At 51.7% G+C, this 24,620-nt stretch overlaps 1 protein-coding gene across 2 annotated transcripts in view; it reads right to left on the bottom strand.

The window, feature by feature from the left end:
• Positions 1–579: 579 nt before the first annotated feature.
• The window catches only part of HNF1B (HNF1 homeobox B), a 53,636-nt gene continuing 29,595 nt past the window's right edge, over positions 580–24,620 (bottom strand). Inside the window, exons 5-9 of one of the 2 annotated variants that reach the window (XM_040640968.1) lie at positions 22,396–22,556; positions 16,596–16,728; positions 12,757–12,951; positions 10,036–10,154; positions 580–1,540 (exon numbers count right to left, since the gene is read on the bottom strand). In XM_040640968.1, coding sequence (XP_040496902.1) covers positions 1,520–1,540; positions 10,036–10,154; positions 12,757–12,951; positions 16,596–16,728; positions 22,396–22,556 — 629 coding nt within the window. In that variant the 3' untranslated portion in view covers positions 580–1,519. Of the gene's footprint in view, positions 1,541–9,538; positions 10,155–12,756; positions 12,952–16,595; positions 16,729–22,395; positions 22,557–24,620 lie in introns of those variants that run through there. The other variant, XM_040640967.1, reaches the window with a different exon arrangement.

Below are 24,620 nucleotides of genomic sequence, written 5' to 3' on the forward strand. Positions count from 1 at the left end.
CACAGCGAAGCGGACAGATACCGCCTCCTTCCAGTGGATTACCTGTGGCAAAGCCCCTGCGGGCGAACAGTCCAGGCCTTTGGCTTTTTGCCTTTTGGACTATCTTGTGCTCATTAGCATCCTTGTCAGAGGGGAAAACCTGCGCAGGAGGCAACACTCATGGGAGCCCGTTCCCTTAGTGACTAATGGCTCCACAGAAGTTAGGAAAGGCTGGGCTTAATGCTTGAATGAGGCCGAAAAGGTTACCCACAGGGTTCCCATTCTTCCTGCTTTTTATCTGTTCCTATGACCAAGAGTCACCAAGAGCTGACTCTATCCCTTCACTCCTGCAAGCATGGCGAAGACAAAGGTGTTGCCTCCCGCTCTGGCCAGAGCCCCTCTGAGGGGCTTGTGGAGTCTGGCTGGGGGATCAACTCCTCTTACCTTAGCGGTGCAGCCGGCACGGAGACACTGGGACACGCAGCCACGAGCCCAGTGGAATACGTGGAAAATTCCAAGGGGAGTCGGGGCCGGGGGGTTCTTGGTGGAACCCTGGCAGAGGAAGCGTCAGAGACAGAAATATGAGACTCTGGGCAGTGATAAAATAAACTGTTTTAATGGGAGGCTTTCGGAGAGGGTCACGTTTTCTTGTGCTATCAAGCAGCCAGTTTTCCTGCCTTGCGGTGTCTTGGTGGTGGGCTGGCTGAACCCCCTGGCCCCACCGGAAGCTGGGCTACTAGTCTGATACCAGGTTCAGCCCCTCCAGGATCCAGACGTGTGTCTTCACAACAGGAGACTGGAGAAGGCTGGCGGTCAGTCCCACCTCTACGGTCCCAGTGTGTGTGTCCAGGCCTGAGGGACAGGGGCAGGAGCCTTCACTTACGACTCAGGCTATTTCTCCATGGGGGGGAGGGAGAAGGGGGCCAATCACTTGGAAAATTCAACTCCGACCTTTACAAAGAGAACTAATAGACACTTTAGTATTATATACAGGGCGGGGGTGGAAGGAAGCGGAGGGGGGTAATTGCACTTAATTACAGTAGGTTATAGTTTACACCCATTGGAGAAATTTGCTTCTTCAAAAGAAATCTCAAGATCAGCTGGGATGGGGGGGCGGGAGGTCGCTGATATTTACAGTGTGTTTGGCTCAGTTCAATAGCACGTGTCCTCCTCATTCAGTAACAGATTCAAGTTTTTCGCATCCGTTTGTTCGGTGAAGGAGTGCAGCGTAGACACGGCAGCTCTCTCTCTCTTTCTCCTCCGTGGCTTCTGGTCTGACCTGCAGGCCGGATGGGAGTCCTCGCCATCCTGGGAGAGGCATGGCGACAATACTGCATAGAAGGGGAGGGAAGCTGCACTCCAGGCCGCGCCTCCCAGCGGGTTGTCCTTGTCCAGGCGCCAGCAGGATGTCAGGCAGGCAGGGACCTCTCTCGAAGGCGCTTGTCAGGCCACTGGCCTTTTCCGTGACAGCTGCCCGGAGGGGGACGGTGTGGAAAATAGGGTCCTTGTTGCTGTGCGCAAAGTAAGTGATGGGTGGGCATCACCAGGCTTGGAGGGGGCACTGCAGAGAGAGGAGAGAGAGCTCAGCGGTGTGCATTCAGCAGGGACAGCGCCATTCGTCTGGCTTCTCCGGGGCAGCCGAGACCCCCCTCAGCCAGCCGCGGGCTGAGCACCCAGTGCCCGCTCAGTGCCCCGGGGTTGGTCCTGCAGCACGCTCCCTTTAGGAAAAGTCGCGAGCCAGGTTTCCCGGCCACTTCAGAAGACAGCAGTGAATTGCTGCGGACCTTGAAACAGTCGTAACTCGCTGACCTTTATCCTGAAGTCAAGCTCCGCTTTCTGTGAGCATGGGGTTCACAGCACGCTCCGTGCGGTTGCAACGGCAGCCAGACGGGAGCTCTTGCCTCTCATGGACGTAAGGGTCCTTTTCCTAACGCCCCTAAGGGCAGGGGTCCCCTAGACCACTGATCCCCAAACTTTAACGGACCTATGAATACCGGAGAGCCTGTGAAAAGCTGGATTTCGATCGAGTGGGCTTGCGGTGGGCCTAAGCACCTGTATTTCTTTCTTTTCTTTTTTTTTTTTTTTTAAGATTTTCTTTATTTATTTGACAGAGAGAGAGACAGCCAGCGAGAGAGGGAACACAAGCAGGGGGAGTGGGAGTGGAAGAAGCAGGCTCCCAGCGGAGGGGCTCGATCCCATAACGCCGGGATCACGCCCTGAGCCGAAGGCAGAGGCTTGACGACTGTGCCACCCAGGCGCCCCGGCACCTGCATTTCTCACCCACTCCCAGACTGGCCAGAGCTGCTGACCTACTCGTGCAGCAGGCCATGAGCACAGGAGAAAACCGCCACCTGCTCAAACGACCCATCAGGGAAGGCGTGTGGGAAACTGCAAAGTGCTTTCTATAGGCTTGTTCCCATTAAGACGAGAACTCTGGACTGAAGGCTTCTGATGCCAGACTTCCAGGTGGGCGGGGGGCAGGAGACCCCAGAACAGGTGGAGAAACCCTCCAAGAGGAGCCACGCCCCCGATCCTGGGGCAGCTCCCTTTCCAGAGCCCTGGGCCTCATTCATTTCGGCTATGGTGGAACATCTTTCCCATCCTTTTCTGTCCAGGGAGCCCCTTTTCGCTTCCCTCTGTCTCTTCCTTCCCTTTCACTTGTTTTGGCAACTAAGAGGAATGCTCTGCCTTTTGGCTTAACGGCTCTTTCTCTAAAGATTCTTCCTTAAACACTCAGGAGCTTACACATGCGTGTACACACACACACACACACACACACACACACACACACACACACCTATCACTACTGTTAAAGGCCTATTATTGCGTTATCTCATTAATCAGTGCTCCCAGCCAAAATCCTGTAGAGGTTGCCATTATGTCCATTTTACAGATTAGGAAGACAAGCTCAAAGAAAGTGAATTATCCACGGTTTCAGAACTAGGGCGGTGTAGAGACAGAGATTCAAACTGGTTCTGGGTGACCTCGGGCACGTGTTCTTTCTAGTACGCTCTGAGGTGAAGAGTCTTCTCCCAGCTTTGTGTTCTTAGTCAAGGCACTCTCTCTGTGCCTCAGTTTTCTCGCCTGTGAAATGGAGGCCGTTGAGGGCTCAGACGAGCCGATACACGGGAAGCGCTCAGACTTAACACTGGGCTGCGCAGGGCGCCCCGGGCTGCGAGCCCTCTTCAGAGTGTGACTGAGCTGTGCGTTCATTTGAGGGGACAGGTTCTGACCCTTTTAAATTCTTGAGGCCCTGGTCAGGGCCCTCTGATACCCTTTGCCTCCTCTTCCTCCCGCCCCCACCCCCACTTTTGAGTCTCTTTACTTCCCACTATCAGCCTTTTGCCAATTTTCAGATTTCAGGTGAGGAGAGAGAAAATGGCTTGTGACCTTGCAGGTTTCAATAGAAGAGCAAACAAGAAGGGCAGATAAGGAGACGCCAGCGAGATTCTATGACCTGTCATTAGGGATGGGCTTCCCAGCTATCAAATGTTTGCTCACATAATAAAATGGTGGCAGAGCCCTAAATGTTGTCAAAGGCCCTCGAGTTATTTGTCCCCTTCAGAGTCTAAACACAAACAGCCGATAAGGGGTGCACTGTGGTCCCTCAGAACCAAAGCCTGGCACACCCAGCCCCACGGGGGCCCTGCCCAGAGGATCTCTGAGGGAACCCTCCCTCTGAAAGCGGTGGTAGTAGCTGTGGTGATGGTTAAGGACGTCCTTGCTCTAAGGGGGCGGACGACATATGGTAAGAGCTAATGTTTACTGAGGTCCTACTGTGTGCCAGGCACCGTGCTAAGTAAGGGCTTTACACGCATCCTTGTATTGGATTCACACGTCAGCCCTTCGACACAGGTAATTATCACTCATTCATTTAACACATTTTTGAATGCTTTCTACGGGTCTAGCACTTCTTTAGGCACGGGGATGCAGCCATGAATAAGACCCTGTCCACATCCTCACAGAGTTTATATTCTAGAGAGAGTTTCGAACAATAAATAAGTAAATAAATGTGATGTGTGTATACATATATATATATTGTACATGTGTCTACAAGTAAAATTTCAGGTGGAGACGAACGCTCTGTAGAAAAATAAGCATAATAGCAGGTTAGGCTGATCTGAAGGAAAAGGGAATCATTTACAGAGGGCAATCAGGAGGGGCCTCCTTGAGGTGGTGACATTTGAGCTGAATGAGAGGAGGGAGCAAGCATGCAAAGATGTGCATTATGGAGTGTTCGGGGCAAGTCCTGAAGTGGGATCACTTCAGTTCTGGCTCAGCTGAAGCCCACTGGAAGGGGGAGGATGGGAGGGAAGTGAGAAGGGCAGGGTCCACAGGGGGCTGATCACACTGGGCTTAGGAAGCTTCCATTTCGGCTTGGTTGCAATGGGAAGCTACTGGACAGTTTTGATGGGGCAGGGGTGACATGATTGGTTTCCCCTTTTAAGAGATAATTCTGGCTGCTACGTAGTGAACAGACCATAACCACCATCGTGGGGCAGGAGAGAGAGCGGGAGTGGGAAGTTGCAGCCACTGTAGGGAACCAGTGAGGGAAGGGGCTGGACTGGTGGGGTGGTGAGAAGCACTCAGATGTGGGATGCATTTTGCAGGATTCCTAGCAGAACGTATCCAGGGACTGGTGGTGGGGTGTGCAGAGAAGAATCAAGGAGATTCTCAGGTCTCTCCCCTGAACATCTGGTACCATTTTTGGAAATGGAGAAGCCCAAGGAAGAAGCAGTTTGGGTAGGGAGAAAGGGGCAAAATGAAGAGTTCCCATTTCAGCGAGGCGTGTCAGATATATTAAGCATGTACATATCCACGCCAAAGCTGCACCGGATTTGCGAATGGGCTCTCAAGGGAGAGGTCTGTAAGGAGGTGGAACTACCAGATCCCCCCGTGTGGACACTTGATCCGAAGCCATGGGACTGGAGGAGATCATCCAGGAGTGAACGCAGTAGAGAATGAGCCCCAGGGGAAGACAAGCTGCCGGCTACGGAAATGAGGAGCACCACAGTGGGGAGCACCAGGAATGGGTACTGTCCTAAAATCCAAGTGAGAAAAGGAGGGAGTGATCAGCTGTGTCAGAGGCAGAGACGGAAAAGTACCCACTGGTTTGACAACATGGCGGTACTAGTGAGCGGGACAGGAGAGGCTTCAATGCCGTGTGAGGACAAAGGCCCGTCAGAAGAGCTTCAAGACAGAAGTGGAGCTGAGGACATAGAAACACTGAGTACAGATAACTCAGCACTATTATGATTGAATTCGATTAATTATGGCTCTATTTATTAAAAGTAACAATGGGGCACCTGGGTGGCTTGGCTGGTTTAGCATCCGACTCTTGATTTCAGCTCAGGTCATGATCTCAGGGTCATGAGATCGAGCCCCGTGTCGGGCTCCGTGCTAGGTATGGAGCCTGCTTAAGCTTCTCTCTCTTCCTCTCCCACTGCCCCTCTCCCGCCTTTCTCTCCCTCTCAGATAGATAGATAGATAGATAGACAGACAGACAGACAGATAAATGTAAGATTATACTTCCAGTTTACCAATAAGGTAACTGAGGCCTTAGAGAGACTGCAAGTAATTTGCCCAGAGCCTCACAAGGGACAAGTTTGTGTCCTCGACACAAGGAACATTACTTCCTTCTACCGTCTGAACGTGGCCGCAGAAAATTAAATGCCGTCTGCCGTTTACAGTCCTTCTTCTTAAGCTGGAGAGACGCCCGGGGTTGCCAGCAGGGGAAGCTGCCGTGGGCTGGGGGTATCTGATCCAGGTGTTTTCGTTGTCAGGACAGACATGCCCCGAGCCTAGTGCCGAGCCAGGTGTCACAAGACGTCCTGCCTTTAGTCCTTTCATCATTTTCATATTACAAGCGAGGAGCCCGGCGCTCAGAGAGGCCAGGACCTTTCCCTGAGGTCACACAGGCAGAAAGTGGTAGGCTCTCAGGCGGTCCTGCCTGCCCACCAGTGGAGAAGGCTGGGACGTGGGGAAGCTGCCGGCGATTTACGAGAGGCCGTCCACCTCCTTGTCAGCACCCCTGAGCAGTGACTGCTGGGGGTGGGGGGAGGGGCCTCTCCTGACCTCTCTGTAAACTAGGAAGGGGAGCAGTGGGTACAGAGGCTGTGGAAACATGATTCGGCGCCCAGCCTGCCCACACTTGTTCTACCCCATGTCAGGGCTTCCCGCAGTCTCGTTCCAGGCCGGCGGGGCGTTGTTTTCTAGGAGCTCAGGTACAGACCCATGCAGATGGGAGCTCGCCGGCCCCCACGGCGGAGGGGGAGGCACACAGAGGGAGCCCCCGCCCGGGGGTTCGGGAAATGTGATCCGCTCAGCCCTGGGGCATGTCTGTCTTGACAACGAAAACACCTGGATCAGATACAAGTTCAAATCCTGCGGACGCCTGGGTGGCTCAGTGGGTTAGCCATCTGTCTTCGGCTCAGGTCATGACCCCAGGATCCTGGGATCGAGTCCCACAGCTTCTCCCTCTGCCTGCCCACCCCCACCCCCAGCTCGGAAGTGCCTAGAGTGTTGCAATGCAAATGGGAAGCTCTCAAACAATGCTAGCTCTTAACTCATTCATTCGTTCATTCATTCATAGTTACTGAACGTCTGCTATAGCCCCGGCATTCGGCTAAGCACACAGGGCTCTGGTGCTCTGGGAGGCCCCTGCACGATCTGCTTTTTTCCTGGGAGTCCAGGGGTGAGAGCACATCTGCGAGTCAGCATAAAAATGGGAAGCAGGGGTCTGGAGCCAAGGCGCAAGAAGGGGACGTGCTTGAGAGATGGTCCTCATCCTAAGACATTTTACTGATAGAACCTCCTTTGACCCCATGTAGAACAAGCAATGAGTTAAATTCTGAAGGAGTCGATAGAAGGTATCTCCGAAAGGACCACAGATGGCAAGGAGAAGGAGGGAGCTAGCACTTGGAGTACCTGACCATGGCCCAGCCACTCTCTCAGGCACTGTGAATATCCTGTGACGAGGGGGTAGGATTTTCCCCACGAGAGATGCAGAAATGGTCTTGCAGGGCGAGTTAACTGCCCAAGGTCACATGAGGGGGTGGGCGCGGGGAAGGGACCGGGGTTAGCGCAAAGCTGCTGGCTCTTCCTAGCACTCTGTCTTGGGCGAGCACTGCCCGGGATGCGGCCCTTGGCCCGCAGCCCCTGTGCGCCCCCAGGGCCACACTGCGCGCACACATCAGCATACGAAAGATTCGGGGGAGCCCTGCCTTGGGGTGTTTAGCTGTTGAACCCCAACCTACACCAACAAGGAAACCTCCTCTCCTCACCCCATGTGCCCCCCATTCCCAGCAACGGTCCTGAAACTCCTTTTGGAAAAGAATACTTTAGAACAAAGAGAAAGCAGAATTGCCAACTAAGTCTCTTCCAGAATTCATTTCTGACCCTTTGCCTGGGGACCAGAGTTAGTACAAATTTTCTTCACCTTGGTTCTTTCTGTCGGGAGGCAGCACCTCTACCCTCACTTGACTTCATCGTGCTTTCCCAGTTCTCTTCTCCTTCAGTTTGGAGGAAGAAAGTTGCCTGATTGGAACACCTTCGTGGGCTGAATTTTATGCGTGCTCCTGACCGTTAAGACTGCAAGAGCAGCAAATGCCGTGGGTATTTCAGAGATGGAGATCGGAAGGCAAGTATTGTTTAGGTGGAAGGAATCCAGGATTTAGAGTCAAAGCCCAGAGTCTGAAGGTCCAGCTCTAGAACTGACCACCTGTGAGACCTTGGGCAGGTCACTCTCCCTCACTGAGCCTCCGTTCATTCCTTTGTACCAAGGAAGTTGCAATAAAAAGAAAATGATGAGGTCGCGTTCGTGAGAAGTATAACCCTGAAGTGCTCCGTGAACAGTTTGATTCTAAGTGTAATCATCTTTCTCATTGTCCTGGAAATGCGTCTACCGCCAGACTCCTGAACGCCCAGGGACTTAGGGACAATGCCACGGTGGTTCTAGAGGGCTGTTCCTGCAGCTTCAAGGTCGGCTGGCCACTCTGTCCCGAGGCGGGGAGAAGCCATCTGGGGGCCAGGGCCGCGTCTCAGAGAGCATCTCGAAGTATTTTGATTAAGAGACCATTTCCTGAACTCAGAGGGCTTGTTTCAACAAGCAAGCATCAAAGTCAACTCGGGAAAGACAGGAATAATTAATCAGAGCCCTGTCTAGGGCTGACCAAGCGGCAGATGGATTGATAAACCTTTCAAAGGGGAAGGTATTCCCAAGCAGGGCTGCTGCGCCTGGCTGCCCCCCTGATTGAGATTTGTGAGCGCAGATAAATGTTTTCCCTGCTCACTACAAAGAGTGGGAAATCACACGGGAGTCGAAGGGCAGGGCAACGGGGGGGTGTCCTTTCATCTTCCATTGGGTGAGAGAAGAGTGGCAGAGCAGGTCCCACACACCTCTCCCTCTCCCCCAGCTCAAGAGCCCAGCTGCCTAGGCCGCGCGCGCGCGCCTGTGTGTGTGCATGCATGTGTGCGTGTGCGTGTGTGCATGCGTGTGTGTGCGTGTGCGTGCATGTGCGTGCATGCGTGTCTGTGTGTACGTGCGCGTGTGTATACATGTGTGTGCGCGTGTGCATGTGTGTGCGTGTGCGTGCGTGTGTTCATGAGCACACACGTGTACACCTAAGACATGCCAGGCACTTAATCTACATGACCTCATCGAATCCCCAGAACAAGTCCATGTTATGACTCTCATTTTAAAGGTGAAAAAATGGGGGCGCCTGGGTGGCACAGTGGTTAAGCGTCTGCCTTCGGCTCAGGGCGTGATCCCGGCGTTATGGGATCGAGCCCCACGTCAGGCTCTTCCACTATGAGCCTGCTTCTTCCTCTCCCACTCCCCCTGCTTGTGTTCCCTCTCTCGCTGGCTGTCTCTATCTCTGTCGAATAAATAAATAAAATCTTAAAAAATAAAAAATAAAATAAAAAATAAAGGTGAAAAAATGAGGGCTCGGAGACGGCAAGGTCACCAAACAAGGGGCAAACCCGGGAACAGAACCCACCTGCTCTCCAACACTGTAGGATCAGAAGGAGATGTGGGCCCAGGGAGGAGCAGAGAACCCAAGCCCATGAGAAAACCTGCTTGGCAGCACATGGTAATGGAGGAGGTGTGAGTCGTAGGACTCGGATGGAAAAAAGACCATCAACAAGCCCAAACCCGGCTGAGAGCCTCTGACATGAAGTTCAAGGCTGTCGCCTACTTATCTAGTAATCAATAGAGGCCAAACAGTTCCCACACTGCACAGACCCCAGCTCCTAAAAGGTCCTATTGTGTTATTCTGGAATTGTCATGCGTGTTCAGACATCTTGTCCTGTTTCCTGACTCTTCATGTCCTGACAGTCCGGCTGTCCAAGCTGCAGTGACGAGCCTTGTCTTTGGCTTTACTGCTCCATCAGCTCTACCCGGAGCTGGGAACTAGCCATCCCCTGAAAGGGGGAGTAAGCCTCTGGGTTCCCCACTTTTAGTGTACCGGAAGTCAATTCTAAGTTGTCTTGATAAAACACCAAGTAAATGCAGGCCCCTGTAAGGCCAGACTGTCTACTGGGGAATCTCCACGGGTTGGGAGAACTGCGTCATTCTCTGGAACTTACAGCGCTCTGGGTCCAGCATGGGTCCCAGATGGGGGAATCAGCCTCAGGACCATGGTTCCCTCTCCCCTCTTCTATGGATTAATTTGTGGAACACCTTTAGGGACCCCTCTTGCAAAGCATGAAACTCTACAGAGGGTGTGACTTTCCCCAGTCGCCCTTGGAAACACCTTTTCCATGGACCACCGATCAATCCACGGGGGAATACTCAGTCTCAACACCTAAAGGCTCCATGTAATCCAGTCTCCAGTGATTTATCAAGCTCTGTCATTCAGTGCTCTTGTTGGGGAAGCTGGGGGAGCAGAAGTCCCTTTAGCCTGTGGCCCATCTTCTTTGCCCTCTGACCTCGGGGATTCCTTTAGCAAGTAACGAGGAGCCTGGGAAGGACCAAGCTCGGCCCACACGTGCCACCCTCTCTGCACATCGACAGCCTGGGTCGTTACCCCCTCCCCCACTTCCGGCTGCCGTTACCTGTTTACTGGAAGACATGTTGGTAAGCGTACTGATGCTGCTCGTATCCGTGACCACCATCGCAGACGGAAACCGGGAGGTGTGGGAGTACTGGGGGGGTTCCTGCTTGTGTGTGTACACTGCAGAGACAGAGCGAAGACAAAGTCAAGGTGCAGATCACACAGGCCGATACGCAGCTACAGACCCCCCATCCCGCACCATAGCTCCATGTCCCGAGGCAGAGAAAAGGGGGGCGGTGCTGGTGATGTTTTGGAAGGCAGCGTGATGGCGGCAAAAAGAACGTCCATGTGTTTAAATCCCGGCTCCTCAATTAAGTTACATACCCTCATTTCCTCATCTGTAAAGTGGGAATGATAGCTGTTGTAGGATTAGAAAACTTCATGTGTAGGGGGCCAGGGTGGCAGCGTTAAGCGTCTGCCTTCGGCTCAGGGCGTGATCCCAGGGTTCTGGGACTGAGCCCCGCATCGGGCTCCCTGCTCAGCGGGAAGCCTGCTTCTCCCTCTCCCACTCCCCCTGCTTGTGTTCCCTTTCTTGCTGCCTCTGTCAAATAAATAAATAAAATCTTAAAAAAAAAAAAAAAGAAAACTTCATGTGTAAAGTACTTTGTACCAAATAAACAAACAGCTTTGCAGTGTCTTGTAGACAGCAGTGGGCGGCACTTCTGTTCTGACTTTCAGTTAAATGTTCGATGCCTGGGCACCAACAAATGGCCCTCAGGCGTATGTGCTGCGTTGGAGATTTTCGGTCAAAAGAAGCTCTAAGTCGCTAGCAAACATACGCGAGCCGGCCGGCACGAGCGTATCACACCTGCCATAACTCAAGCACCAGGTCTTATGCAAGCAATTATGAATTAATTAATAATTATAATTAGACATGGGTATAATTCATTGTATAATTCTGGGTTGTTCCCGTTTGTGCTAAAATGACATCACAGGTCATATTATGACATCACATAGAGATGAAGGACAATAGGCAAGGGGAGACTAGATGCAAATAAGACATTGGGGAGCACGTGACTCATTTTTCAGTTTTTCCAGTACTTGTTCACCAAGTCTAGAGCCTTTTGACTCGTGTGTTTTATCCATTAGATTTATATACATTCTAAGTCATGTGACCAAGTAACAGGAGCGTGTGGATGTTAGGCCATGAGGGAGGGACCAGCCTATTCTATCTACCACAGCATCCTCTAGTAGGGGATGGGGTCAAGGTCACTGCCTGCCACCCCAGCTTGTCCTTCCTGTGGAGGGAGGGTGGTTGTTGCCTGGTCCTGGGGCCCCCCGCTGGGCCTCGGCAGTCCACAGCTCACTGGGGACTACTCTCTGACAATTCCACCTGGGCCTGGCAAGGGGGCAGGGACAAGTGGGGGCATATTGTCAGGCCCTGAACAGAAGGAAAGTGGATACATGTGGTCCCAGACTCTGCTACAGGTTATGGCAGATTTTTCCAGAAGCCACAAAAAAATGTGGCTGGAATGTGAGATGGTGCTTAGACACCAGCTCTGCAGGCCTGGGGTGGGGAGAGCGCCCCGAGGAAAGAAGGCTGAACTTGGCTGCTCTTCCTCAGACCCACAGCTCTGACTGAGGCAGCCAGGGGAGAAACAAAAATCCTCTTCCCCATTCCTGCCTCCTCCCGTGAAAAAGTCCCTTAATAAATCACCACCTGCATTTCTGTAACTCTTACATTTACCAAGCGCAGTTCATACCTATCCTTATTTCATCTCCATAATCCCTCTAAATAATCACTCCACATTATTAATCTCATCCCCACAATCATTCCACATTTCATTTTATGGATGAGGAAATTGAGGCTCAGAGTGGCAAAGTAACTTCTACACAGCTGGTAAGCCTGAGAGCCAGGATTTAAATCCTAGGTTTGTCCGACTCCAAGACAATCACTCTATTCCAGAGCCTTCTCTGGTATTCCTGTGGGACCGTGCCTGCTGTGATTTCTCCCCAAACTTGTAGGCCAAGGGCTGTATCCTGACCTGGCCAGAGGGCTGGCTGGGGGCCTGGGGCTCAGGATGGAGGGCAGACACACAGTGGCTGGGAGTGGGTGGGAACTAACTGGTTGAAAGATAGGACTTAAGAGTAGGTGTAGAAATGGGATATGAGAAATAGCCTGGGGGCGGGGGGAGCACAGTGGCGCTACTATTCCTTATCCAAGATGGCGCGTGGGTGGTATTTTCCACCCATGTCCTATGTCCATGTTCTCAATTAGAGATGTTTGGGGTATATAAATTGGACAGCATGGGGATTCTAGAAGATTCTTCAATTTCGGGGAATGCAAACTGCATGCCCACTCTTACCATTTGCTAATGGCTACCTGGAACTTTAGACTAAAAAGGCTAAGTTGAGGCTCATGGGGAAAAGGCGTGGTTGCCTGCTGAGATCGTCCACGGGTGCCAGAGCGGGAAGCTGTGGTATGTGTTCCATACAGTGTAACCCCTGCTCTGTATCTCCAACTCCCCTTTACATATAGGCCTCGACTGTCCTCTTCAAACCTTCCCCCAGGAGTCATGGAGGTAGAGGGTAGGTCTAAGAAAGGCACAGACCACACAAGAGTGAGAGATTGTCTGGGTTGATAATAGGTAGGGAAAAGTAACCAAATCAATACACTTCTCATCAAGTACAGATCCAGAGAGGGCGGGGGTGGGCTGCTTAGGGCCCTTGGTGGTGACCTCCCCCCCCCCTTCCCCCGCCCCCACCACACCCGCGTCCTTACTGTGGGAATTCTGCAGCTGAGTCACCGCTGCCATGAAGGGCTGCTGGGTCATGTGACTGCTGGGGCTCTGCTGCATGAGGGGCTGCTGGTGAGGGCTGTGTAGCTGCTGGGAGAACTGGACAGGCTGCAGGGCTGCCAGGCTGCCGGCCACACTGTTGATGACGGGGACGCTCTGTGCTTGGGAGGTGTTGAGGCCTGTGGGAGCAAGATGGAAAGATCAGAGGTGGCTTCGGGGATGGGGCAAGGCACGACCACCGACTGAGCCCCTGCTATGCGCCAGGCACGGCTGGGCCTCGGTGACAGATTGCACGGGAGATGGTTTTATAGATGCATTGTACAGACAAAGAAAGTGAGGCCTGGAGAGATTGACTTGCTCACATTCCACGGTGAGTTGTGGATGGAAATGGGCTTACACAGATTCAAGGCCTGACAGTCATCCTGGCACCTCCCAAACTTGGCTGCCCTGAGGTTGCCAGGACCCTGAGAAGGTGGCCTCTAACTAGCCCACTCCCTCCAGACCAGACCCCAAGAGAGGCCTGCCTGGGTACCCTGCCAGCAGCTAAAGGCCGCCACTCTGAGGCACAGATCAGCGCCCAGAGCTGTCTGTCCAGCAGAGGGCAGGAGCGTTCAGGAACTCACATTCTGATAAAACAAAACAAAACAAAACAAAACAAAACAAAACAAAAACAAAAACAGTCACACCGTCCCAGGAGTAGGAAGCCAGAAGACCCTCATTTAGCGAACCTGAGCAAAGACCCTGGCAGAGGTCAGGTGCTTATTCTCTTGACTGTAGCAGAGAAGGGGGAAAACACCAGACCTCGGCCAGTCTATGAAGGAGACCTATCTTATCTGGAGGCTCAGGGCCTGTGGCCTCAAAAGGTCCAGGTACTGGGAGGAAGAAGTCGTAAGTTAAAGGTTGGCAGTTCGTAGTGGCTCCTGCCATCTTTCTGCTCTGGAGGTGTGAGGCCTCTGGTGCCATTCTGTGTCTACTTCCTGGGGCCTCTTCAGAACCGGGGCCAGCACTGCAGAGCCTGGGTCCCAGGCCCCTCGTCCCCCTCACTCCATGTGCCCCCTGGGTGGGAATCTGGGGGAGAGAGCCAGGCCAGGGTGGGAGTGGGGATGAGAGGCTCAGGGGCAAGACACCCCGACCTCTTCCCCAGAGCTGCCAATGTTCCTTTGACCCTGCCTTCTGTGAAATGGAGGGGGCAGGATGGAATAAAGAAGAAAATCCAGAAAAAGGTCTCTTTCAGGCAAGCATGGAAGGGACCCCTAGAGAACCTTTCCTGAAATGAAGGTTCCAGAAGCAGGTTTGTGGGAAGTCCTCTGTGGAGATAGCATGAAGACCTCAGCTGTTGCTTACTCAGGGTTTTAGCTGATACTGTTATCAGAAACCTAAAAGGTGAGACCCCTGAGCACAAGTGAAGGGAGAATAAGCCCCTTCCTGGCTCTTTGGGGGTGGGAGCCGGGGCCGGGTCCTCTGATCCCATTCAGACTAGCACTATCTCCCATTCCCCAGGGACTCAACTCTCCAAGCCCGAGTCTCACCTGATACCCTGATATCCCATTTCCCTCTCCTACCTTCCACTGGGGTCTCCTGGGAGGCCCCACGGACTCGCTGTTTTCCTGGGAGCCCATTATTGCTGCTCTTCTGGGAAATCTCTGCCCAGAAAAGCAAATTACCCTGTCGACAGTGGATGACATTTGAGGGCACAGTTCTGAAACCTGCCTGTCCTTCAGAATCATCTGGGGGAGCTCTTTAAGAAATATACATTCCTCCGCCTCACCCAGGACTTAATGAGTCAGAACCTTCAGAGGTGAGGCCCAGGAATCTTATTTTCAACACAGTCTGTGATCCTGAGCCTCAATTCCAGGATCGAGAGCCACTGATGTCATTCTAGCTCCACGGGGTGTGACTCCCGGCCTTTTCACCTGTTCTCTGGGCGCTGGTTCCTGCCTGAGAAGCATGTTGTCCATCCGGCAGACGAATGGAGAACGAGGGGCTGGCCGTGCCAAGTACTCTGTTACGACGTTCTGCCCGAGGCAGGACCCTCAGACTCCACGGGACGAGAGCTGGCCAGAGGAGGGTGCCCGCAAGCACCCTTCAGCCTGCCACTCCGCCGGCGAGGCCCACGTGTCTCAGCCAAGATCCCTGGCGATCCTGGCCATGCCTCATGCTCCCCCCTCCGCAAGCACGCACACACACACGCGCCAGGCACACCCTCCCAGGGGCACTGTGCACCCTGTGCTGCCCGTCTGCGGTAGGAGATGAAGAGTGCAGCAAGAAGGTAGAGAGGCATGGGTGGAAGAAATCAGGCAGAACTGAAAACATATGGAATAGCTTCTGGGGAAATTTTAGCCGAGACAGTGCCTAAGAAACACAAGAATTGTGTGTGTGTCAGGCAAAGCTTGATGTGGGAAGAAAGGAGGTAAGTGGGATGGTTTGTGTATCTTTTTGGTTGTGGGAATAAAGAGGTGACACAGCTTACCCGTGGGTCTTTTAACCAAATCTTCTAGAAGGCAAGCAAGCTGGTTTTAGGTATCCTAGCTCACTCTCAAACCCTGGTGTTAGTATGGCTACCATATTCCTGCAAAAAGGCGGTAAGTTTAAAATAACTTTTTATTTTGTGAGTCCTCTAAAAGTTTCTCTAGTCTCATTTCTCTCTGCAAAATCAAAAAACAAGAAATAAAAAAACAACAACTGCAGAACGCATCAATTTCTGAGCAGGTGAGGATACAGTGAGAGTCACACATGCTCAGTAAAGCTGTGAGCCTCCCGTGGGCCTAGCCCCGTTTTGCCCTCCAAGAGCACATAAGCCACTCTCCTCAGGAGTGATCTGAGTTGCCACCTCGGCTAGAGCTGACTGAGAGAGAGAAGAGAGAAAGAGGAAAAGGCAGGAACAAAATGAAGAGGTGGTCAGTGTGGGCACTCGATACGGGGAGGCCACAAGGACAAGCGGGCGGTATCAGGTGGAGAGAGATGAGCGATGTGCCACCCTCAGATCTCTCCCGAGACTTCTCGGGATGTCTTCCCAGGGTCACAACGGTGACTTGGCCTGAGCTGTCAGGAGGAAGCTGAAAACACACTGGATCGTCATCAACATTAGAATTCTAAGAGCAGCGTCCACAGAGGCGGCCCCCGTCAGCCTTCCTGTGCCCTGAACTGGCCCGTCTGTGAACAAGAGCCTTCTAGAGCTGGCAGGACCGGATCCACCCCCGTCTTCAGGCATGGTTCTCCTTAAAGACTCAGAGACACTATAACAGGTTCTCTCGGAGTTCTCTCTGTACTTTCACCGCTGGCCAAAGAGGTGTCCTCTGACCACACCAAACGCCCTGTTTGGAAGGAAGCCCGTCACTGCTCCATCTTCGCCAACGCACAGAAACATCAGCACAGCTTCCCGGAACATCTACCACATCCTCAGGGGTAGAAATGAACCCGAGACGAAAGTATAAGCTCTGCTATTACACATACTCACGCTTACAGGTTTACAAGCATGTCTCTATGCCCTGTTATTTGATCACCTCAGCAACCCATTTTACAGATGAGGAAACTGAACCTCACTAAGGTTAATGATTTGCCCCAGGATGCACCGCCGGTGAGCCGTGGCCAAGATTCAACGTGACTCCATTGTTTTCTCTTTCTTTAGGCTAAACAGTCCAAGTATTGTTGAGGAGGGAGATAAGGAACTAAACATAAGTAGAATCAAATCTATAAATGGCAGGCAAGTGTGAAGGGGGTTTCTCTACACCTTTTTAAAATCAGGTTGACTTACTTCCCACCCTTCTTCTCCCTGCTCCACTGCCTCCTCCCCCCAGGTTTTCTGACCAAGAACGGAGCTTACTTTGTGCAATGGCCATGACTCCAGAGAGGGGGGTCATGATGAGGTTTTGAGATTGCTGGGGATTATGGTGGGACAGGCTGTGGATATTCGTCAAGGTGCTGACAGGGGGCAAACCACCTCCGGAGACGGAGATCTGCTGGAGAGAAAAAACAAGAGCAACGTGAGTGGAACGGGGCCTGCAAAGAGCAGGGCCAGCATGACATGGCTCAGCGATTCCTCAGCACAGCTAACTCACCCACCCATTCATTCATTCACTCACTCACTCATTCACTCACTCATTCATTCCCTCACTCACTCATTCACTCACTCATTCACTCACTCATTCATTCACTCACTCATTCACTCACTCACCCACTCATTCACTCACTCACTCACTCATTCACTCACTCATTCATTCACTCACTCATTCACTCACTCATTCATTCACTCACTCATTCACTCACTCATTCATTCACTCACTCATTCACTCACTCACTCACCCACTCATTCATTCACTCACTCACTCATTCACTCACTCATTCATTCACTCACTCATTCACTCACTCATTCATTCACTCACTCATTCACTCACTCATTCATTCACTCACTCATTCACTCACTCACTCATTCACTCACTCATTCACTCACTCATTCATTGACTCACTCACTCATTCACTCATTCATTCACTCACTCATTCACTCACTCATTCACTCACTCATTCATTCACTCACTCACCCACCCATTCATTCACTCACTCACCCACCCATTCATTCATTCATTCATTCATTCACTCACTCACTCATTCATTCACTCAACAACAATTATGAAGCATCCGCTGTGGCACGGACATAGTTCTAGATGCTGAAGATCCAGAAGCAAAATACACAACCATCCCTCCCCTTATGGCGTTTCTATCTTGACTATCTGAGCGATCTGACTGCCTTAGGGATTCTTCTGCTCCTGGGTAACATGGGACTGTTGCCTACTCAGTTTGGAAGTATCCTCTGTCCTGCTCCATGCCTTCTCTCTTATTGGTGCTAAAGACAAGTGACTGCTAAAAATGACGACTGAAGTCTGCCCAAATGAGAGCAGGTTAGGGACTCGGCAGAAGCACAGGAAAGCTCTCACGGACGCAGGCTCCACTAAGGACCGCTCACACGTTAACCGGGAGGCAGACACTCCATCGTAGATCTGTATCAGCTGGATACGGTATCAGGTACATACATCACTGTTCCACTGATGAAACCCCGAGGCTCAGAGTAGATATGTATATTGCCTAAGATCCAATAACACAGCAAGTGGTATATGTGGTATTCAAGCCCAGGGCTGCCTGACTCTGGAAGTCAAGTTCTTACCTTTTACAGAGGACCTTTCCCCACCCCTGCAATTATTACTGAGGTTGGGGGAGATCAGCCACCACTGGGCTTCTCTTCCTTTTCCGAATCTCCACTATCCATTAAAAACGGTTATTTTTTTGGTCAAGGAGCTGATATCGTAAAGACAAAGCTACTAGATCATAAGCCCTGGGCCCCAGGTGCCCCCATTCTGTTGTACCATTATGCTTTAATGACAGATGAGTAAGAGAAAGCTACTGATTTTAATGTGCTTACTTCACACATGGCCACTTTGCATCCTTTCACTGAGGAGAAAATCCTTTTATTTATTCCTCATAGTGTCTTTTCCTTATTGATTTTCTTCACTTTTCCAAGTGTATAATGGCATCACAAGCACACATCTGATAGGGTCTCTTCCTTGCTAGTACTAATATGTGCACGTGTCTTATTGCATCGGTTAGAACTTTCTAAATAGTATTAAACAACAGTTGTCATAGATGTGCTTGCTTTGATTCTGATGTTTTCAGAAATGCTTCCAATGGTTCTCATTAACTATAAGGAGCTATCAGTTTTACACACACACACACACACACACGCATGTGCACACACGCAATACTTTTTTTGGTGACAAAGTAGTTTACTATTTATAGTTTTAAAATAATTTCTAAAATTATTATTAAGAAAGGATGTCTTCGGGCACCTGGCTGGCTCAGTTGGTGGAGCATGTGACTCTTGATCTCGGGGTTGTAAGTTCGAGCCCCACATTGGGTGTAGAGATTACTTAAAAACAAAATCTTGAAAGGAAAGGAAAGGAGAGAAAAGAGGGAGAAAGAGAGAGAGGTGGGGGAGGAAGAAGGAAGAGAGATGTCTCCTGTCACTCTGAACTACTCCAGATGTTCTCGATGGCATCAGGACCACCTGGAGGCACGTTAGTGTTAGGATACATACATTCACGTCTGAGTAGTCCAGCTGCCCTTCTTCCAGAGCTTTGCCAAATTGTCAAATGACAGGTCTCACACCAGCACCCGGATAAGACACTATCTCCAGCCCTGACCTTCTGGTCAACCCCAGAGCTTCCAAGGTTAATTTGAAAAAGAAAGAAAGAAAAAAAACCAAACAGGTTTGTTTGTGTTTTTAAAATGGGCATCAAGAAATCAGTTGGGGGGGGTGTCACGTGACCAAGAAGGAATTCTGACCACATCAAACAAGAGAGAACCAGCCTGTTCGCTGGACTTGTTTTTCGAAATGTCAGAGTCATTAAAGAAAAAAAAAAAGAAAGAAAGAAATCGGTAACCTGCCTTCAGATTTCCTTTGGGTAATGTAGTCCTTTGGAAAAAGTCAATGAAGTGACGGTAATCTCTGCTGTTTCAATGTTTGATTTTAATGGTGAAAGAGAAATGCAGATGCCAACCATAAAAATAACTTCGAACGTGCGCGGCTTTAGAGCTTGTCAAGTGCTTGCACTGATTGCCCTCAACAGATAATGACACAAGCAGGGAGGGCGTTCTCACCACTGACCCTGCATTACCAGTGAAGAGACTGATCTCCCCAAGAGTGGACAGACCAGCTCTAGGTCACCTGACTAGTGAATGAGGAAGGCAGACTTCACACCCAGTTTTGCTGGAGTTCAAATCCCTTCCACTTACTATTTTTGGGTAATCTTGGTCAAGTTCCTTCCCACTCTAAAATGCAGCCAGTATTTTGTCCTTGCCTCCAGGACTGAAGGAAGCCAGGGGTTGCCAAGGACCCAAGTCATGATTCTTACATGATAGTTCGCTGCATTTGAATTACGTGAATGCTGCCATCTGCAGTACTTTCGCTGACGCTAAGTGCTTTACTGCCTACAACCTGCAAGGTTGGTGTTGCTTTCCCCACACTGCGGACATGGGAACGGAAGCTGAGAGAAGTTAAGGAATGTGCTCAGGAAGCGGTGCTGGTGTTGAGAGCAGGCCATCTATCTCCAAGGCCTGAGCTCTTCACTGCTGGTCATACTGCTTTAAACTGTGGAAGTATCCAGTATGTGGTTTTTAATTCTTATTATTATGTTTTCTTAAGTAAACCCTAAACCCAATGTGGGGCTCGAACTCATGACCCCAAGATCAGGACTTGAGCTGAAACCAAGATTCAGACACTCAACAGCCTGAGCTCCCCAGATGCCCCCCAGTAGGTGCTTTAAAAAAAAACCCAACAACAATGTTCAACACACACAAACCACAACCCTAAATCTGGCCAGCTTTTTGTCTATGCACTTGGGTACAGGAGAGGGAACAGACGGTGCAAAGGAAAGCTCACGCGGGTCAGCAATATTTCCAAAACTAATCCCCGGGGGACGATTTCGAATTCACATCCTACTGAATGTCCGTACACAAGAGACTGCCACTCCTTGCCCAGGGCTCGTCCAAAGAACCACAGCGCTACAACCCATCCTCACACCAACCCCACCACGCAGGCACTATTATTATCCACCATTTTATAGATGAGGAAGCCGCAGTTAAGCAACAGCCACCCTACTGCTGATAAACAACAGAGCCCAGGACGTGGACACACGGGTTCTCTTGCCTGCGTTACTTTTAACCATATTCCACGCTTGCCCTGGTGGACCACAACCTGTGATGCACCTGTTACATATTAACAGAAAACAGATTCTTGCATTTGGGCATCCAGTAATAGTGACATAACATATGAGCCAGGGTGTTGGAGACTAGTAAAAAGCCGGTCCCCGCAAACAAGCTTCCAGGTGTTTGCTAACGTTGAGGTGTGCTCTCTTGGTCAATCATCAATCCAATAATGTACTGCCCATTAGGACACTGCTGAGCGGAACAGGAAGCAAGAAGTGTGTCTGCAGGCTGCCTTTGCAGCAGCCCTGGCCTGGGCTGAGGCCACTCGCCTCTTGGGAGAAAGGGCAGGAGGGTCCAAAGGGAAACCCCAAGGACCTTCAAGCAAGAGGAATGGAGACTTGGAGGGTGTCGTGGACTAAACCGAGGCCTCTTTCAGAAGCCCCCCCTTCTCCAGAGCAGCTTGGGCGATCCCTACCCCTAGCCCGTCTGGGTCTCAAAGTGACTCATCAAGACTGGCCTGTGCCTCTTACAAGGTACTGCGTACACTGTTCTTCATGAAGGAGCAGCTTAAGGGATGAGGGGAGGGCAAGGGGGCTGCCGAATGCCTCCCCCGGGAGCACCTTTTCGTTGTCGTGTGCACAGACCACTACCCGGGCTAGCCCTCCCCTTGGAAGCTGCACTCTGTTGACTCGTCCGGGGAGCCGGGGGCTCAGCCACCTGTGACTCACCGTTCCTGTGTTGCCTACACAGCGCGCACGCGTCAAGGTCTGAAATGGCATCGGCTCCCCGTCCCCTTCCCCCGCTCTGGCCCGCACCTGCCTCTCTCTGGGTCAGACGCCTTGGGGGAATGTGTGCAGCTCCACCTTGAGCGTGGAAGCCAGGAACCTGCAGCTCCTCCCCCACCGAAACACAGAGCATGACCCAAAGAATAAAGTTTTCCATTTCCTGCCCTTACTGGTGTCGTAATGCTTGTCTCTCTCACCGGCCGCGCTCCCCTGCCCTTGTGTTGCTAGAGAATTAGAGCCTTGCGAATTCAGAGTCTATTCCTCACCAGGTGTGCTAAACTTACATCTGGGCGTGGGGTGTGGGTATGACCACAGAAAACTTCATTTAAAGAGAGGAACATGGACATTCACCACCGCTGGCATTTCCTGACTATTTGACACCTTGCTGAGTCTCTCCCTTGTTGGCACATTTGTTCCCCCAACAACCGTATTGTTATTACCGCATTTTATAGTTGAGAAAGAGAGACCTAGAGAAGTTCAGTAACCCGCCCAAGGCTACACAGCTATTAAGTGCTGGAGCTAGGATTTGAACCCTGGTCCCTGGAACTTCAAAGTCGGTGTTTCTCACTTGTCTGGCAAGCATCGCCCCGCCCCGCCCCACCTGCCATTTTGTGCAGTGCTCTTCCCTCAAGTACCGTCAGATGTCCCCGCTCAAGAAGTCTCTCTCTCTACCCCCTGCCGCCCCCTAAATCCTGACTTAATTTCTCTCCTTGCCACAGCACCAAGGGCTGGTGAAGAGAAAGAGGGGGCTTGTTTCAAAGTGAGGTCCTCTCCGAGGTGAAAAGCCTGGCTTTGGAGGCCTTGGGGGGGTGGGTATGAATGAACATTTTATCAACACAAATGTCACTGGCGGCCCCAAAACAAACAGTGTCCCACCCGGCTTGCTCCTTTATGAGGCATTCAATCAATAAAACGAGAGCAGAACTCTGTCAGATTTATTGGTGAGGTTCAAACCGAACACCTCTTCCACCCGCCAAAGGCCGGGTCACCGGTCCTACCTTTCCGTTCCAGCTCTGGACAGCCCCCATTTTCCCCGATGGGGCTACAATGGCTCATTGTTTGAGGCAGGCCTTGTGAGAAGTTGTGTTTGTTTTGCCTCTTATCTTATCAGCTCCAGAGCTACAATGGCCCAGGTGTACTCACCATTTTACCATCAGGTGAGAGGAGATTGTGGCCAGGGTCCAGACTGGCTGGAGAGACTTGCTGTAAAACAGATTGGCTGGTCACCATGGCGCTGTTGCCATGGTGGCTGATTGTTGAGGCGGAAGTGACCTCATTGTTCCCCGGCTGGCTGTAGCGCACGCCTGCAAAACAAGACAGACCCAACAGCAGCCATGAGTGCCCCCGGGGCCCATTGACTCGGCTCCCCTTGTTTGCAAGGGTGGACGCCAAGAATGCCCAGTTGCCTTCTCCTCCCGTCTGCCCACAAGAAACACTGGCTGTCTTTCTCTAGGGTAAAGGTGGCATGGGCTCGACTTCAAATTCCAGAACGTAAGCTCCATGAGGACAGGGCATTTTTGTCTGTTCTGTTTTGTTCATGACGGTATCCCTAGTGTCTTGGCACTTGGTAACCACTCAATATGTGTCTGTCAGAGGCAAGAAGGAAGGAAGGAAGGAAGGAAGGAAGGAAGGAAGGAAGGAAGGAAGGAAGGAAGGAAGGAAGGAAGGAAGTTGAATGAATGAATGAAAGGATTCCCCTTGTTGCTTCGGCACAGTTCTTTCAGGATTTAGTTGCTCAGACTGGCCTCTTTCTGGCGAGAGTATTTCTTTTATTCCTTGAAATGCCTTCTAGAAATGTCCCCCTAGCATCTCTTGGCAAGGTGGGGCTGCAAAGGATGAGTAGACCCATCGACAAAGAGGCACTGGCCCAGGGACCCTGTAAGAGCCATGGAAGGAATCCATCTCTACGCACCACTGTTTTGGCAGAGCCTGAAAGGCCCTGGGGAGACATGGGCAGAGCAGGACAGGGATGGGGCTGCAGCTGGGGAGTCTGTGGCTCTGGAACTCACATTTCTCTGAGGCGGTCCCACCTGGCTGACTTCCAGGGCCCGCCGGATGCCTCAGTAAACCACGACAGTTTGGTCTGCAAGGGAGGCGAGAACCAAGCATGTTGACAGCCTCGCTGCTGGACCCTCCCTCTTGCTCAGGAACCAAAACACAGGTCTGTGCCCAGGGAAAGGGAAAGTGCTGTGCAGAGGCGGCCTCGGCCTCCGGAAGGAAGCTGGGGGGGTGGGCAAAGAACCTGGGCCCAATTTGCAGGGTCAAAGTCCTGCTGGACGTGCCCACGAAACAAAGACAAAGCTGGGGGTCGCTGGGACATCTCACCCTAAGCTCAAAGCTGACAAAGACCGTGTTCTTGTTTTTCACTTTAGATTCAACAAAAAAGTTTGAGGGACCCTGTGTCCACCTGCAAGGGAGGGAGACCAAGTGCCCCGGCATGCAGTCGTTTGGAGAGGCGAGTCAACGCCATTTGCCAGCTTCCCCACATTAGCCTTCACCATATCAAGCACACGGATTCTGTCGGTCGTCTTCCCCGGCCCTGCTTCCTGCTCCCCCTAGAGCCGCACCCTCCTGAGGAGGCTACGAAGTCCCCCCAGGAGCTCCAAATCATGAAGACGAAGCTTGCCAAGAGGAGACCCAAGCCAGTTTTCCTGGCATCGTCTGAAGGACGTTACCCAAGGCTGACGTGACCTAGAGCCTCAGAGGGCTGGGAAGAAAACAAACAAATGCCACAGCAGGGTTCTAACCTTCAAGGGCAACTTTGACTCCGAATGGCTTGATGTGTGCTCTCTGGGCTGCTTCTGTTGGTGGCTGTCCCCATCCTCTGATGCATGGGGCTGCCGGTAGGGGTGGCGGTGGCAGTGGGACAGCACTGGACTTTGGTGGTTACTGGTCTAGGGCACTACACTTTTGGGGGAACCGGAGCCATGCAGTTAAAAGGAGGAAAGGCTGCTCTGCCTTTCAACCAGCAGCCCCGGCCCAGTCCTGCCCATGTTGCCCCACAGCTACCTGCGGCCCCGAGGTCTCCTACTTATCACCTTCTACTCCGTCCCATCGGGTCACATTAGGTTCTTTTTCTCCACTCACATTTGCCACTGGGCTCCTGGCAGGATACGTCACAGCTCACAGTGTGGGTACGTAGAAGAAGGAAGACGTGTGCCTTGTGAGCTCAGGAGCCAGAACAGATCCAACGATAAAAGAGGGGAGGCAGGTTTCAGATCAGTAATAGGAAGAATTTTCTGACAAGGAGGGACAGTGAGAAGCCTGTGGGCTTGGGAGCTAGACAAACTCAGGCTCGAATCCCGATTTTGCTCTTTGCCTGTGGGCTTGGGAAAATGACCTCCCTCTCTGTGCCACAGCCTCCTCTC

Source organism: Ursus maritimus, unplaced genomic scaffold (genome assembly GCF_017311325.1).
Source record: "Ursus maritimus isolate PB19 unplaced genomic scaffold, ASM1731132v1 scaffold_24, whole genome shotgun sequence".
In the NCBI taxonomy this organism is placed as follows: domain Eukaryota; kingdom Metazoa; phylum Chordata; class Mammalia; order Carnivora; family Ursidae; genus Ursus; species Ursus maritimus.